The sequence below is a fragment of the Delphinus delphis genome, chromosome 5, assembly GCF_949987515.2.
Source record: "Delphinus delphis chromosome 5, mDelDel1.2, whole genome shotgun sequence".
NCBI classification, from domain to species: Eukaryota; Metazoa; Chordata; class Mammalia; order Artiodactyla; family Delphinidae; genus Delphinus; species Delphinus delphis.
This window is the reverse complement of record NC_082687.1, coordinates 48,917,262-48,935,271: the sequence shown is the minus strand read 5'-3', so window position 1 is coordinate 48,935,271 and position 18,010 is coordinate 48,917,262. Positions and strand designations below refer to the sequence as shown.

Genomic DNA, 18,010 nt, shown 5'->3' with positions numbered 1-18,010 from the left:
GTTTTAATTGACTCGGTTATTTAATTAAATGAAATGACTGGCTTGGTACTAATTATTGTTCTGTAGTATCAGAGAGGGTCAATTTTCCCACTGATTGAAATGCATGGTTCATCTTTTAGAGCAAAAGGGCAGAGAGAGAATAGTCATTCAGAGGTAGAGATCAGAATCTTGGGTGGGGAGAATAAGAAAGGAAGTTTGAAAAAACATTTTAAAAAACTTATCTTTGTTTTGCTTTGTTTTTAGACATGAAGTTAAATTTATTTTGAAATTTAAAATAACATTAAAAAAGAGCATGTGACTTCTCTTTTTATTAAAAGAGAGAAAGGAAAAAAGCGTGAAATAGGGATGGAAAAAATATGATGCCTAGTAAAGAAGATCTAGTATTCTTATAACCACTAAAGGTGTAATCAGGCTCAGCCTGTCCTGTGTATGTTATGATGGCAAAGATCATCATTACTGCCATTGTGTCCATTTTCTTCCCCATGTCTATTTCATGAGAGACACCCACATTGCCTCTAATACTTTGCTCTAGGGCCTGAACCACATGTGGGCCAGAGCTGAGATGAAAATGTAGGACTTTTGAGTATCCATTTCAGTTATTATTGTTGCTATGGCTTTTCCTTAGTTCTCAAATGTGTGTGTGTATGTGTACATTTTTCATTATTTATCAATAAAAGTACAGTTTGAATTAGTAATAGAATCAATGCAGAGCTTAGCTCTTTTAGTATATGTTATTTCCAAGCTAAGTTATTGGTTTGGTTAAATTTTTGCAAATACTGAAAACTCAAATGTTCAAATGGTAAATCACAGAGAACACGGTAATCGTACAAATTGTTTAAACTCTTATGTAAAATTTGATAAGGTGTTTTACATAACTAATGAATTGACAAGGTCTTGTGGAGAAAACAGTTCCAGATCGCAAACATACGCAACGGATTTAGTCAAACAATTTTTTTGGCAAGAATACTATTACTTTTGTAATCAGTTGTGAGCCAATGAAATACAAAGATGAGTCTAGTTAATAATCTACAATTATTGGCTAAAGAAGTATATTAGCGCTGATCTCCCTCTATTCATCCTACCTTTTCTCTTCTATCAACCCCACAAGGCTTTGGCACAATGAAGTGGGTGACTTTTATTTCCCTTATCTTTCTCTTCAGCTCTGCTTATTCCAGGGGTGTGTTTCGTCGAGATACACGTAAGAATTCTATTTTTCTACTGTTCAACTTTTATTTTATTTTCCTAGTAAAAGAAGGTTTCAGTAAACCTTGAATCTTTAATGAAGTTTTCCTTTAGCATTTATTTTCTAGACTGTTATGATATTTTGTATTTGTGAACCCTTAAGAAGTTATCTTACATTTCTAACATCCTAGGTGAAACGAATAGTGAGAATTGTTTAGTAACTGTTATTTGCTATTGCACATGAGGGAACTTAGGCAGAGTGAATTAAACTTCACAGAATATAGTTGAAGATAGAATTCAAAACTCCAGATTCCCAAAGGTCTATCCACTGTACCTTAATTTATACAGAAAAATATAAAACCTGTGTTTTTAATCTTATAAATAGAACTTGTATTTATATTTTTCATTTCAGACTGTCCTCTCAGTGGCTGTTAATAGACACTGCAGAGGCATTAGATCTTATCCAGGTTTGAATATAAAGCTATAAATATTTAATGATTTTTCAAATAGTATCATTTGAGATTAAATAACTCTTCTGCTTAAATGCAGAAGAAATAGTTCACCATCATCCTAAGATTTTCTGTTGGGAGTCAGAGCTCAATATCTTGGAGCAAATGAATACCTAAGTCAAATGGAGAGAAACATAAAAAATAATATCTTAACCAGTTGTTTCTTTAGAAGTTAAAGCAAATCTTTTTTTCCCTTTTTTTCCTCCAGACAAGAGTGAGATTGCTCATCGGTTTAATGATTTGGGAGAAGAAAATTTCAAAGGCCTGTAAGTTAAAATATTTAAGAATGAACATTTAACGTTTCTAATGGTACTGGTTATAATTTTGAAGTCCTTATATTCCACTGTCATCAAAGATTCTAGAACAGTACTGTCCAACAGGATTTCTGCATTAATGCAAATATTCTATATCAGTGTAGTCCAATATAGCTGCCATTGGCCACATGTGGCTATTGAGTACTTTAAATATGACAAGTGCATCTGTGGATCAAAAATTTAAACAGTATTTAATTTTAATTTATTTAAATATATATCGTCACTTATGGCTAATGGCAACTATTTGGACAGTGTAGCCCTGGAACTCTTATATAACCTGCATGGTGGAAAGTTCCTTTCACAACTTGCTTACTAAATTCTTTTACCTAGCAAATCGTTCTGTGGTTTCTTGAGATGATTTTAATATTTTTTAATCTAGTAAAAGTTGAGAAAATAGTTTATTTTTCAAGGTCTACCTTATTCTACAGCCTGATTAAATAAGATATGTGTGAGGTTTTTGTTTTTTGTTTTAAATAGTCAAAAGGCCTATGTAATGCCCCAGTCTTAACAATTAGGTCTATTTAGAATACATTTTGCTTGCTTGCTCTATGTGTATGCATCTACTGACATGCACACAGATATTTTTATACGTGGTGGAAATATAATCATCTTTGCTTAGAAAGCCACACATACCTGGTTAGGCCTCAGATAATAGCTGATGTGAACAGGCTTTCTGGATAATAGTAAGAAAGATGTGTAAAATATAGAACATATACAGACACACTTTGTTTTCTAGCATAGCAACCTACTGTATATTAAAATTTTATTATGCTACATTTTTCTATGTCCTTCGTTTCAGGGTGCTGATCGCCTTTTCTCAGTATCTTCAGCAGAGCCCGTTTGATGAGCATGTAAAATTAGTGAATGAAATAACTGACTTTGCAAAAACATGCGTTGCTGATGAGTCAGCTGCAAATTGTGACAAGTCACTTGTAAGTATATTCTGATTTTGAATAGTATTTCTTCTTCCTTTACGTAATCTTGAATGTTTACAAAGAAAACAAATACCACTTTAGTTTTCTCAATTATTACTAAACGACCGTATTTGTAAGCAACGCTCAAAAGTGGGTATAGCCACTGTTTCTTCAATGATAGATATATTCTAGTATACCCACAATTTTAAAAACATTTCTTTGTTGAAACCACACACAAGAGTCATAGTGTTTTTAAATGGAAATTTTTTATTTGTAGAAGTTTCTTTTTAAAATTTGAAGTTAGATTTCTTTTCATAGAGGCTAATAATGATAGTATAGTTTTTATCTTCAGAAAGTACTCACCTGATCTCTGTGCTAACTTTGTTACCCGGGTGAAATAATAGTACAGCTATGTATTCCTCATTTTAGGGATATTCATATTTTTACATACAATAAAAAATCAGAACTTTGAACTTGTGATATTTTCAGATAGGTCTTTAATATAAGGATAGCTTTATGTTTCTCTCACCACTTAATCTATATATACCTTTCTGGGGACAAGGCAGTTTTTTATTTATCACTAAAGCCTTTCTTCCTCTTATTTTTCTCTATATGTACTTCTGCCTCAAGGCAGAATCAGTTCTTTAGCTACACACAATAATATTGCTCTAAATATGAATTTTAAAAACATGTCTTTTTTAAAAAATTAATAAATTCTGTCTTGAGCAGCATATTTTCCCTAAAGTTTTAATTACTTTCATAATAAAAATTAATGGGGACAGAAAGGATTCATTTAATGGAATATGCATTGAGGCAAATATTTCTAGAACAAAAAAAATCTATATTTTAATACAATAACAACTAATGCATGGTGGATTATGTTACTCCTCAGTTTTGAATGGTATCTACTAAAAAGTTGAACCTCTCAAAAAGGAGCAGATCAAATGAGAAACTATATGAACACTTCCCTCCCTAATGTGAATTCACTTGCTACTTAGAGGATATTTTTCCTTGAGTTTTTATTATAATGATTGTTCTCCTAGCCTTTAGCCTCAGGTGGAAATAGGAGTTATGCTCATTCATTAAGGTCATTGCCTTTTTGCCCTTCTGTTTTATCCACTATAAGTGATAGTGTGACAGTTAATTCTTATGGAAATCATACATGATTTCCCTAGATTTGACCCTAGATGGTCAAATCAAGGGAAGGTCTCTAAATCTGAGAAAAATGTGGATTTTTATATGATTTACTAACCAAGGCTTACCAAGATATTAATTCGTTATACTATTCTTTGGGTATAAGGAAAACAAAAGTCTGCCCAGCAATTTGACACCTGCTCTCTTTCACTTAGCACACTCTCTTTGGAGATAAACTGTGTGCAGTTGCATCCCTTCGTGAAACCTATGGTGAAATGGCCGACTGCTGTGGGAAACAAGATCCTGAGAGAAATGAATGCCTCCTGAAACACAAAGATGATAATCCAGACCTCCCTAAGTTGAAACCAGACCCTGAGACTTTCTGTACCGAGTTTAAGGAAAACGAACAGAAGTTTTGGGGAAAGTAAGTAATCAGATTTTTAAGCTTCAAAATTAAAAATTATGGAATAGGTCAAGACTCATTATAACAATTACTATTTTGAAAAATATTATCAACATTAAGACTTGAAGCTTCTGTTCTAATGACAATTTTCAAAGAAATAATATATGATACTACAAAATTCTACACGTTGAAAAAGTCGATCAAAGATCTTTTGGAGTTCATCAAAACAGGATACGATCTGTATGAAAATATTTGAAGATGACATGTATTAAAATATTATAAAGATATATATATATTTAGTATTCTCAGAATTTAGTTCATTTTAGTCAATAACATATCACTGATATTTAACTAATTTATGCATGTGTGTATATTTATATGTATATATATGTATGAGTTTAACATTTTCACTGACTCAAAGAGTGACAAAAGCAAGTTCATTATGTGCAAATTGAGCTTAACTGGTAAATTAGATGTCTTCAGATTTTGGAGGTTCTGGGGAGAATGTAGATTAGAAGTCTTCCTGCAATACTGTCTGCTATAGAAAAATGGCTGTCTGTTTTTTGTTTAAAAATTTAGATACCTATATGAAATTGCCAGAAGACACCCCTACTTTTATGCCCCAGAACTCCTTTACTTTGCTCATCAATATAAAGGAGTTTTTGCAGAATGCTGCCAAGCTGCTGATAAAGGTGCCTGCCTGATACCAAAGGTATTCCCCAGAAGAAGAATAGAAGAATCAATTCATAATCAAATCTCAGTTTGGGGACATCTTATGGTTAGATTTCGGAAACCTAATCCTCCAATAGAAACTTCTTTACGTGGTCAAAAAAGCCTTCCTCCGTCTTTTCCCCCTCAAAGATCTTTCACCTTTTTTGAAGGCCTATGTCTTCCACCTTCCTCCTTCTAAGATTTGCCTAAGTGGATCTGGTAGAGGGAATCGCTGTGTATGTGTCTAAATATCCTGCCTCTTTTAATAGTGCAAGTTGCTGTAGTGAAATACGGAAAATCATGTTTAAAATTACACAGCAAGGGAACACAGTTTTTGTTTCTCTTTTCATGAGACTTTTTTCTTCGGAAGGGAACTGAAAGTAGGGGAGAATTTAACTGCATCTAGAAGCCTGGGTTTATTCATTCATGCCATGAATATTTACACTGCATTCTCTTTTATAGGGAGTTTATTGATGTTATGAGAGTTGGTGGAGGAGGCATTGAAAGGGGTTATATGCAAAATTAAGAAGTCAGCAAAGTTCTGTTCCCTGGGATATTAGCGTACTCTGTCCTTCCACTTTTCCTTTCCGTTCCCTTTTCCCTAACAATGGCTCCATGCTGGTTCTTAACTACCTGGAAGTTTCCACTATGAGCAGACTGACTTTTCCTCTTCCTACAGAACAAAATAGTTATTTGCCAATAGCGATACTTGGGAATTTAGGAGTAAATTCTCTCTTTAAAATTCAATTTGGCATAGTCTCATCTGAGCTTATGAAGGGGTGGTCTGCGTAAAATTTTTCTTTTCTAATTTTTCCAAAATTGTTTGTTTTTGCAGATTGAAACTGTGAGAGAAGAAGTACAGGCTTCGTCTGCCAGACAGAGACTCAAGTGTACCAGTATCCAAAAATTCGGAGAAAGAGCTCTAAAAGCATGGTATGTTAAACTTAGTTTGCATTTTTATAATGATGTAAATGATGATGGTTCAGTTGACAAAACTGTACACTTGCATGTCATTTTACGCAGTGCTTTCGCATATATCTTTTTGGTTGTCTAAAAGGTAGAAATTTGACAGAGGTGAAAACCAGAGCATCAGTAACAATTTGTCATTATTTTTTTATCATATCTTTTCTAAGTAGTCAAAGAATCTAGAGGACTTTTTTGTTCTTCTAGGACAGGTGTTTAAACTCCCATGTATTTATAATGACTGTGATCTTAGTATAATGGTCCACTGTTTTTATAAAGCTGTAGTCAGGGTCTTTTATTTAATTTTATCTCCCCTCCACCCAATTATCTGAAGTGTCTGCTTGTCTTTTTATGTTCTGATAATTAATTTCAGCCATCAGGTTTTCTTCTCACTTTCTGCGCTTAATGTCTTGTTTTTTCCTGGGCCTCTGTTTTTATATTATTAGCTAGCTCTAGAAGCATCATCCTTCAGTATCTGAGCCAAGGAACTCCCCTTCTCCATCTCTCACACCCCCGTCACCAATCCCTCCCTTCTAGTCAACACGAACAGGAAATAAAATGAAAATAGATATTTTGCAAACTCTCTAGAAACTGGCACTTGAACGAACTATCTTTGCCTGTCATCCCTACCATCTATACCACCAAAAGCAACCAAATCAATAAACGAAACAACCTGAACATGAAATGATACATAGTTAAACAGGCTATGATTAGTTTGGGGGAAGAAGTGTCTTTTATCAGATTTAGGCAACTCCGAAATGATTTGGGAAAGCTTGTGGATGTTAGCCTTTTACATCTTGTCAGTGAGCTGAGAGATTATGCTGAATCAATTTCTTGGTAAGAATATGCTGAATCAAAACTCTCTAATTTTGTAGAAGTTATGAAATTTCTTTTCTCAGAGACCTGTGGAAGTCAGGAAGAATGTGTTTTAGTTAATAAAAAAAAGGATAACTGGAATTTGTATGGCACTTCCCAGTTCATAAAATGCTTTCATATGTATTATCTAATTTAATCCTCACAACAATCCTTTGGTTTAGCATGTTGTTGTGACTCTGTAGAGACTGAAGCTCAGAAAGGCTAAGTAACTTGCCTAGGGTCACACTGTCAATAAGCTATAAAGCCAGATCTGGAAGTCAGCTCTGGGCTCCAAACCTGATGCCTCTCAGCATGTTGCCATTTTTAGAATCCCTCTTTGATTTCTGCTTTCATGAATTGCTGGACTTCTAACAACCATACACACTCCTACAATGGATAAGTAGGCCCTAAGGAAACATTTTGCCCTAAGAGAACAATTTGGTTCAGAATTAGCATTAAAATAAGAACTAATAAATCTTACAAATTATTTCTCTATGTTATTTTATCCTAAATTTTCTTGTTATACGTAGTATTTTCCTAGTACTTTGATATAAAATGTTGCCTGTTAATATTCTGATGGGAGAATTTTCTTCTTTAGGTCAGTAGCTCGCCTGAGCCAAAAATTTCCCAAGGCTGATTTTGCAGAGGTTTCCAAGATAGTGACAGATCTTACGAAAGTCCACAAGGAATGCTGCCATGGTGACCTGCTTGAATGTGCAGATGACAGGGTAAAGAATCCTCAGTATACCTTTTGGTAACTTACTTGCTTAAGTTGGTAGAATCAATTTGTTTAGCATCAGAACAACTGAGAGTGGTTTGAGATAGTTTTCTATGCTCTAATCTGCTCAATACTTGCCTTGCCTTGCGGTTCTTTCCTTCTTTGTTTCTCTCTCCTTCCTTCCTTCCTTCCTTCCTTCCTTCCTTCCTTTCCTTCTCTCTCTCTCTCCTCTTTCTTTCTTTCCCCTCTCTCTCTCTCTTTCTTTCTCCTACTCAGTAAGTGATCTGATAAACTCACTCAGTAATTTGTAATCCCTTTCATTCATATTCTGAGAACAAAAGCTTAAAACTGAAGTAAGACAGTTACAAAGGTAGATTTGTAAGAAGATTTTTTAAGGAGGTGGGAGGAGTTGGAGAAAGGCTAGAATCTGAAGAGACCTTTGGAAATTATGTAACTTTTTGCTCTATATTCTCTCAACTGTCCGTGTTAAAAATACAAATATTTAGCATATCTTTTTCTCAAACTGAAAAATATGACCAAATACCAGAATACTAATCTCTTAGTACACTTTCTGGAAAATTTAAGGCAGATATTTTACATGTGTAAGTAGGGTCTGTGACTGTGATCTTGACTAATTTTTCAAAAATCTGTAACACTTTAGTTTTTTGGTTTCAAGATGCCTGCACTTAATTTGTGGGGAGTATTTGGCAAAACAGTACTGAGTTTTAGTTTAAAATTTAAATGCTTTAACAGTAGAAATATAAAATTAATAAATAACAGATATGAGACCTTATTACTGACTAGTTTTTTTCAAATCAAGTGGAAATGTTTTAGTAGTTCTATCTGTGTCTCTAGACTTAGCAGCACAGACTGAAAATATTCACAGAACGCAGGTTGGTATATGTATGATCTTAGAATAAAATGAACTTGTTCTGCCAACATAGTAAAAGTCTAGGGAGGAAGCACAGCAAAGTCAATTTACGTTGAACAGTTTCCATCAACTTGCTTGTAGGCGGATCTTGCCAAGTATATATGTGAAAATCAAGCTACAATCTCCAGTAAACTGCAGAAGTGCTGTGATAAGCCTCTGTTGGAAAAATCCCACTGCATTTCAGAGGTGGAAAAAGATGAGTTGCCTGAAAACCTGTCCCCAATAGCTGCTGATTTTGCTGAAGATAAGGAAGTTTGCAAAAACTATAATGAAGCAAAAGATGTCTTCCTGGGCACGTAAGTGGATAAGGAATGATCTTTCATAGTTTTATATGGTCTCAGGATTTAGGAAATTATTCTAGGCTTTCCTTTGGAATTGCTACAATCTTCATGTTGCCTACAATGTTTCTTTATTCTTTCTTCTCCCAGTCTTTAAACATTTTTGGAAAAAATTAATTTTAAAAATTGTTGTAAAATTATACATGCATATAGCAGATGCTCAATTAATAGAGAAGAGTACAAAGTAATAATAAAAGTTCATTTTTACACCCCCATTTCATTCCTTAGTCCTTAGGAATATTTCTGGAAATACCTGTAGAAATATTTTGTGTATACATAAATTATATACATATTATCCATTCATGCATTCATTCAAAGAATATTTCTTAAACTTATATATCTGTGAATATATGTAATACATCTTTATGTCTCTATATCTATCTATCTACCTATCTATTGATATATCTGATGTCAGCAAAGAACTATAAAGAGAAGTAGAATGTTACCAGGTGCTTTATATTTGGTTAAAAAGACCAGAAGTCTGGTAGCATGGCAAGGCAGCGTTAAATGACAGCAATTAAATGACAAAATCGATGATTATATAAAGTCAGTAAGTGTAGTGATAAACTTTGCATTTTTATTGCTCAATTATAATAGTATTCTGTGCATTAAATAATATTTCATAAAATTATGTAACCATTAAGAATTTACTCATACAGAGAGGAAAAAAATTAAGAAAATATCTCTATTAATCTATCAGAACCTTTTTGAGGTATAGTCCGAATCAAACAAATTATACCTAATAGTAACGGGTGTCATTCCTCAGACATTTAATATGTGCCAGACCACATGTGTTTCACATAGATTACGTCATCTATTTCCTACAGTTTACCTTATGAGATAGGTACTATTATTATCCCCATTCCACAGAGGAGGAAACAAAGTCTTGATAGTTTTAATAAGTTGCCTAAGGTGATATAATAAAATAAGTGGCAGAGCCAGGATTTGATAGCTTTAACTCTGAACTCCCAAGTCCTTAGCCACTAAGCTTTACTGCATGGCGTTTAGTCAAATTCAGACCTTTATGATATGAGTTAATTTTGTGGTTAATTATGGGGTGTTTTTTTTTGATGTTTTATTTACTTATTTATTTGTCTGCACTGGCTCTTAGTTGCAGCATGCATATGGGATCTAGTTCCCTGACCAGGGATCGAACCCAGGCCCCCTGCATTGGGAGTGCGGAGACTTAGCCACTGGGCCACCAGGGAAGTCCCGATTATGGAGCTTGTCTTGCTCATTTGTCCAACTAAATCTATTTTATTGTCATCTTAATTAGGTTTTTGTATGAGTATGCAAGAAGGCATCCTGAGTACTCTGTCTCATTGCTGCTGAGAATTGCCAAGGGATATGAAGCCACACTGGAGGATTGCTGCGCCAAAGATGATCCTCCTGCATGCTATGCCACAGTGGTAGGTTTCTGGAAGGAAAAAAATATATAGCTCTTTAACTGATGATTCTAATAACAGGAAAGAAAAATAACGCAAGAATGTTACATAGTGCAATTTAGATTTTTTCTTAAGATGGTTTCAACTCTGTGCTTTTAAACATTATAGGAATAATAGCCTTAAATAGAAAGATCAAAGAGAGCAATCTCTAATTCCACAAAATCTTTTTTTTTTTTTTTTTTGCGGTACGCTGGCCTCTAACTGTTGTGGCCTCTCCCATTGCGGAGCACAGGCTCCGGACGCGCAGGCTCAGCGGCCATGGCTCACGGGCCCAGCCGCTCCGCGGCATGTGGGATCTTTCTTCGGGGCACGAACCCGTGTGCCCTGCATCGGCAGGCGGACTCTCAACCACTACGCCATCAGGGAAGCCCTAATTTCACAAAATCTTGACCATGCTTTTTCTCCTTTTTACACTCCTGAGAACAAAATAAAGTCAATTTAAATGTTAAGAGATTTAACTTAGATATAAAGAAAGTTAACCTGATTCCAATTTTATTAAGTATCAAGAATTAGTATCATAAGAAAGATTGTGAAATCTAGTACTTTAGAATATTTTCAAATCCTTTTTTGAGACAGTTTAAGAATGGTTTTACAAGAAATTAAGTGCGGAGAGGAAATCTGTTTTGAGAATATTTAGCATATTTAGCTATGCTAAAATAGAATTTTATCATGTTTGAGATATTTAGTACTCCTAGCACATATAGTGGTGCGCAAACTTAAGAATCAGAGGAAAGTCATTTTTTTCCTCTACCAAGAAACTGGTTATATGCCAAGTGCCACACAGGAACTGATGACCAAGGTAAAATCTCTTATCTCAGAAAGCTCAGGGTCCAACTGGAGAGATGGCTTAATAATGATGATACTTACAATCATAGCCATCATTTACTGAGTTTTTACTATATTCCAGGCTATGTTTTAATTTCATTAGCTCAGGTAGTCTACAAGAGCAATTCTCTGAGGTGAGTACCATGTTCATCTCCATCTTAGAAATGAGGGTTCTAAAGCTTTGAGATGGGAAGTAAAGTTGCACAACTAGAACATGAGTCAGGTTGACCTGGCTCAAACATCCGCAGTTGCACTCCAGAGTCTGAATGTTCTTAATCACTTATCTCATACGGTCTCATCAAATAAACAGTTTGGACATATTATAATAGATTTGACATCAAAAATCTATTTTCATGGCTTTGGGCAGAAAGGAGGAAGGATCTCATTATGCCTAGAAGGATGAAACACAACCTGCATCTGGTCCTCAGGGAGAATGTTGTAAACACTATTCTTTTATTTTTCAGTTTGAGAAACTTCAGCCTCTTGTGGAGGAGCCTAAGAATTTAATTAAACAAAACTGTGAACTTTTTGAAAAACTTGGAGAGTATCAATTCCAAAATGCGTAAGTATTTTTGCTTATTGACTAAATTTTTCATGTTCATTTAATAAATATTTAAGCCAATTTATAGACCACCTATCAGAACTTTTTTTTAAAATAAATTTATTTATTTTATTTATTTATTTTTGGCTGCTTTGGGTCTTCCTTGCTGCACATGGGCTTTCTCTAGTTGCGGAGAGCAGGGGCTACTCTTCGTTGCAGTGTGCGGGCTTCTCATTGTGGTGGCTTCTCTTGTTGCAGAGCACGAACTCTAGGCATGCAGGCTTCAGTAGTTATGGCTTGCAGGCTCTAGAGCGCAGGCTCAGTAGTTGTGGTGCATGAGCTTAGTTGTTCCACGGCGTGTGGGATCTCCCAGACCAGGGCTCGAACCCATGTCCCCTGCACTGGCAGGTGGACTCTTAACCACTGCACCACCAAGGAAGCCCTATCATAGAACTTTTAATCTTGAAAATAAAGTATCATTTCTAATCACTCTCCATCAAGAAAGACCAGAGAAAATGAAATAAAATAGTTGATGGGATGAAGAGGCCTATATTTGAGTGCACTTTAAAAAATTGGGCTCTTAAGTCTGGGAGGAAAAATATCAAATCTTGGGATATAGGAACTGAGCATGCCATTTGAAAGTTAAGAAATAGTTTATGAGCAAACAAAATATAGCAATGCTTCACAGAGCAGAAAATAGTAGATCTTCAGTAGCAGTAGCTTAATAAGATGATGGATTAATGTCCCAGTTAAATAGAGCCTTATCTGTGGAAGTTAAGACAGGAAGGGACACATCATTTAGTTATTTATTGTTCAGCTTACACATGTTAACACTCTTCTACCTATAGGTGCTAGGAATAACAACAATGAACAAGACATAGTCTCTTCCCTTGAGTAGATTATGGTCATACATTGGCTTTCAATGGTGATTAGCATTCTTAGTAAATGATTATTACATGCTAGATACCACATCAGGTTGATTGCATGCTTTGTTCCTTTTAATTTAATCCTTGCACTATCCCTTTTGAGTCAGGTATATTTCCTTCCATTTCGTGGGTGAGAAATTTCATCCATGTCTTTCAAATTTAGTACAGTGCTGATGTATGTTAAGCTCTCAGTAGGTTTTATTGAAAGAAAGAAGCAATTAATAAATATCTTAATGTCACTGAATTACAATAAGGTAAGCCACTTTCCTAAGATTATACAGCACAGGTGGATTCAAAGCTAGGCTTAATTAGTTGCTCAGGACAAGGTCTTCTCCCACATTACCCCGCCAACCTGGAGATGATAATTTTATGAATGGAAAACCATCTTAGTGGATTTTGGCTAAGTGATGTCTGCTTGACCTGACGTGTTAGAAAAAGACAGTTTCTTGCCTGGCTGAAAACACATGGATTATGTTGTTATAGGCTCATAGTTCGTTACACCAAGAAAGTACCCCAAGTGTCAACTCCAACTCTCGTGGAGGTCTCAAGAAACCTAGGAAGAGTGGGCTCTAAGTGTTGTAAGAATCCTGAATCAGAAAGAATGTCCTGTGCTGAAGACTATGTGAGTCTTTTAGAACATAATAAAGTTAATAATGATGAACTTTTGCTTTTAGATATTGACAAAGCTAACTTTCAGAAGCAAGGGTGGGCTAATGTGTGTGTGTGTGTGTGTGTGTGTGTGTGTGTGTGTGTGTTTTGTGTATATGGTAATGGCAGCCGGGATTTGGTCACCTGTATTATCCTGACCATCAGAAAGAGGTTTTAGATAAGATTCCAAAAATGATAAACTGTTTTGAAAAAATTCTGTGAACTTTTAATGTTCCATCCTGGGATTTTCTAAATTTTTACTTTCTTTGGATCTTTTTTTAAATTTTTTTTTTTTGCGGTACGCGGGCCTCTCACTGTTGTGGCCTCTCCCGTTGCGGAGCACAGGCTCCGGACGTGCAGGCTCAGCGGCCATGGCTCACGGGCCCAGGCGCTCCGCGGCATGTGGGATCTTCTCGGACTGGGGCACGAACCCATGTCCCCTGCATCGGCAGGCGGACTCTTAACCACTGCGCCACCAGGGAAGCCCTACCCTCTATTTTTGCTTTGCATCATTGGATCTTTAATGTATCAGTATAACACTATTTCTTCCCTACTCCAAGACATATATCAGGATTCACCTCAAATTATTTAATCAATTATTTTCTCAATAAATTATTCTTAAAATGTAGACAATTTAATTAAAAGAGAAGACTTCAAAGTCCCTTATTATTTGTAGTTCTAAAAATAAGCAAATCGTTTTCTCAAATCAACCTAGGATTCAATGTTGCTAGTTAAAATATAACATTTGTTTTGGTCCTTTGGAAGGTAGGAATTTCATGGAAAACTTTTCATTATGCTTCCTTTGAACTTCTGCTCTCCTGCCTGATTTTAGCTGTCCTTGGTCCTGAACCGGTTGTGCGTGTTGCACGAGAAGACACCAGTTAGCGAAAGAGTTACCAAATGCTGCACGGAGTCCTTGGTGAACAGACGGCCATGCTTTTCTGCTCTGACAGTTGATGAAACATATGAACCCAAAGCCTTTGATGAGAAAACATTCACCTTCCATGCAGATTTATGCACACTTCCCGAGAATGAGAAACAAATCAAGAAACAAATGTGAGGAGTACTTCATTACTGCATGTGTTTGTAGTCTTGATAGTGAGAATTGTAAATTAAAATGAGCAACTTTTCCTTAAGTAGTGATTATATACCTTAGATACTTAAATATTGACCTTATTAAGCAGATAAAAGTGTCAAGAATAAAATGGATAGCATTTTGTTTTCTTAGCAAAAGAAAAAAAAACAGTACTATTCAGAATAATCTTGTGGATAAAAGCTGCAGTAGAATAACAGCTTAGGCTAGGTCCAGCAGAAAAAACTGAACTGATGCATTTTTGCAGATAGCAAATTAGTTAGTAGAAATCATATGAAAATTTAATTCTAGGCATGAATGGTTATTTTCAGTTTGTTCTATGGCAACGCACAGACAAGGCAACCCCTCAAGACCTGACTTTTGAGAATGGAACTTGGATTAAAAATATCTGGGATTTAAAGTTCTGAGGCATGACTCCCTATTGCTGTCACAAGGGGTTATAATTGCATGAAATTTAGCAACATAAATTTGCTACTATCTCTGGTGGATTCTGATCATGGACATAGACTTAAAAGTCATATTGCAAAACCTGTCATGCCCATATGACTCTTTCTCTAGCACTATTGTCTCTGTAGATGTCAGTGAAAGAGAACCACCCACTCCCATGAATTGGATAGTTATATTTCCTATGGCCGCTCCATTATTAACTTTGAACGGGCAGATTACAATAACCAAATAAAAAGATTCTCAGATTAGAAACTTTTTAAATGGAGCCCAAGATAAGTAAGTTTTTCAGGATCATTTCTAACTCTCAAATTTTAAAACTTCCATATGGCATTACTTCCAAAATCTGAATAACCATATAAATGCAATGACATCATCCTTTCCAGTGATTTACTGAAGAATGATTTGTTGAGATTTACTGACACTACAAATGTTGAGCAATTTACATTGATTACTTAATTTGATCCTTCCACTGACCCTGCGAAGGTGGATTTTATTATCCTCATTATGCAAATAAGAATATTGAAGCTTATAATGGTAAGCCTGGGCCTCAGGTCCAGAGTTGTCTGGCTCTAAGACTTAGCATCTTAAGTAGCAGCGATACCATTTTTACCATCTCCATTTTTCTGTAGAGAGTAAACTTTTTTTCCGGTTTTTTTTGTTTGTTTGTTTTTTGTTTTCATTCAAATGCAGTGCACTCGTTGAGCTGGTAAAACACAAACCCAAGGTAACAGAGGAACAACTGAAAACTGTTATGGAGGATTTTGCAGCTTTTGTAGACAAGTGCTGTGCAGCCGATGACAAAGAGCCTTGCTTTGCTCTGGAGGTACTGGAGTTGTTTGCCTTCATTTTCACATGTCTAATTTCCTTTGCTGTTGCATTTGATCAAGCTAGGGGTTAGTGGTTGAAGTATCTGAAAGACATTATATGCATGTAGAACAGGAATCTTATTCTTCATACAATTGTCTTACCAAATGACTGAAATAGCTCTTTTTTCTTTTAAATCTCCTGCTGCACTGTAGTTTATTACTAAGTGTTTGTAATGTTTGTTCTGTTTCCAAAGTTGTGATGTTTATGAATATAGATAGAAATATTTATAAAGCCTGAGATGTTTTGGTAGAGACATCATCAAACCAAAGCATTAATTTATTTAAACATTTTCTTGAAAATGCTTGTTTGTGATTTGGTTGAATCTGAATGTTTATTTTACAGGTTAGTGTGGAAGTTTATATTTAGATGTCTGAATCATTTACTATTCCCCCTATGACTTGACAGTAATTTTTTTATTCCTTTGGGGGCAATGATGCTGGTGAGCTTCCTTCTAGAGATTCTAGTACTAAACTGTTATTAAGGGATGTGATGTACATAAAATTACTTTGTAATCACCAATGGCTGTATAAATGTTACTTTTTTACCCTAATAGTGGTGCTAATATTTTCCCCACATCTGTCGTTTCTTTGTATTTAGGGTCCAAAACTTGTTGTTAAAACTCGAGAAGCCATAGCCTAAAAAGAACACAACCACAAGCATCTCAGGTAACTACACTTTAGATTTTTTTAAAAAACTAATTTTAATAGTTATTATTAAAATAGCAAAGATCAACTGACCAGTGCTAACCACTGTTCTAAACTGATTATATATATTAACTTCTTTACTTCTCAAAATAGTTGCCTGAGTTGAGTACCATTATTATTCCCATTTTGCAGATGAGAAAATGAAGGCATAGATCAAGAAATAGGTTAAATAATTTACCCAAGTACTACCCAACCACGGAGCCAAAATTAAAGATTCAAACCAGGGCTTGAGAGTTAACCACTGGCCTGTTCTGACCCAATGTGACACAGAAGACAGAGTCATTCTACTACATACTGGCTCAGGAGTGGGAAACTTTAGGCAATAGGCTGGACCATATGAAAGTGCATTTTTGTATGTACAAAAACAGTTCAATATCAATGATTTCATATGGTTCAACCATATAGCTCAAGAACAAATTCATTTCATTGGAGAATATGATAGGTCTACCTTATGTGAACTTTTATTACAAGTAAATAATTTGCTACTAAGTTTCCAATGTGTCAACATGCTGAGCTTTAAGAGAATTTCTCTTCTTATGACAAAAAGGCCCACTTTAAAATTTAGGTGTTTGAACATAAACATGTTTTACCCATTTTGGTGTAGTATTTTGCGGGAAATTATAATAAAAAATAGAATGAACTTCCTTTTTGAAACAATTTGTCCAACTTTTTTTAACATGAATTATTTTCATATTTTTTAAACTGTGATGTTTATTCCACTATTAGATTTTAACTTACTCTTTGCCTATATGGTAAAACCTTCATATTGTGCATTCAGGAAAGGAACCAGCTTCATATCTTTGCAAATTTGGGCATTTCAAAATGTGATTTGTTTTAGTCCTAAATGGCAAGATTTTCTTCCTAGAGGTCTAACTTTGAGAAGACAACTTTTTTGTTTGTAATTAACTTAAGTAAGAAGTAGGTGTCGGGAATTCCCTGGCAGTCCAGGGTTAGGACTCCATGCTTCCACTGCAGGGGACACGAGTTTGATTCCTGGTCTGGGAACGAAGATCCCACAAGCCGCACTGTGTGTTGTGGCAAAAAAAAAAAAAAAAAAAAAAGTAGGAGTTAAGTAAATGACCCTGAGAGTTAATGATGAAAAGCCTGTGTGACGAAGAGAGGACTTTACAATCCTTATTGCTGTGTCCTCTCCCCTAGTCCAACAGAAGAATTCAACTGCCATGAGTCTAGGACAGGCTTGAATTGTTTTCATTGGTGGAAATTGTGGAAAGGCAATCTAAGCAATTTGGCATTCATTTGAAGAGATTTGAAAAGACACATGCCATTTTATAAACAGTAATTATATTTATCTTTTTGTTTTTCAGCCTACCCTGAGAGTAAGAGGAAAAAAAGAGAAATGAAAACTCAGAGCTTATTCATCTGTTTTTCTTTTCTGTTGGTGTTAACCAACACCCTGTCTTAAGAACACAAATTTCTTTAAATATTTTGCCTCTTTTCTCTGTGCTACAATTAATAAAAAAATGAAAAGAATCTAACATAATTGTCCATGACTGTTATTTTTCAAAGATGTGTTGCCATCCT

General features: G+C 35.1%; 1 protein-coding gene across 1 annotated transcript; it reads left to right on the top strand.

Moving 5' to 3' along the window:
* The first annotated feature begins 1,062 nt into the window (after positions 1-1,062).
* On the top strand, positions 1,063-17,969 carry ALB (albumin). Its single transcript, XM_060012390.1, has 15 exons — positions 1,063-1,198; positions 1,900-1,957; positions 2,805-2,937; positions 4,269-4,477; positions 5,036-5,168; positions 6,003-6,100; positions 7,584-7,713; positions 8,716-8,930; positions 10,249-10,381; positions 11,707-11,804; positions 13,193-13,331; positions 14,190-14,413; positions 15,588-15,720; positions 16,362-16,429; positions 17,794-17,969. The coding sequence occupies exons 1-14, from the start codon at positions 1,120-1,122 to the stop codon at positions 16,401-16,403; spliced, it is 1,824 nt and encodes a 607-aa protein (XP_059868373.1). The 5' UTR covers positions 1,063-1,119; the 3' UTR covers positions 16,404-16,429; positions 17,794-17,969.
* The last annotated feature ends 41 nt before the right edge of the window (positions 17,970-18,010 follow it).

What these genes read in the sequence shown, in the direction of transcription:
- ALB (XM_060012390.1), top strand. Translation starts at nt 1,120, where the DNA reads ATGAAGTGGGTGACTTTTATTTCCCTTATCTTTCTCTTCAGCTCTGCT. An exon ending in GAACAGAAGTTTTGGGGAAA is followed by an intron (nt 4,478 to 5,035) that starts GTAAGTAATCAG and finishes TTAAAAATTTAG; the next exon opens with ATACCTATATGAAATTGCCA. An exon ending in AGCCTTGCTTTGCTCTGGAG is followed by an intron (nt 15,721 to 16,361) that starts GTACTGGAGTTG and finishes CTTTGTATTTAG; the next exon opens with GGTCCAAAACTTGTTGTTAA.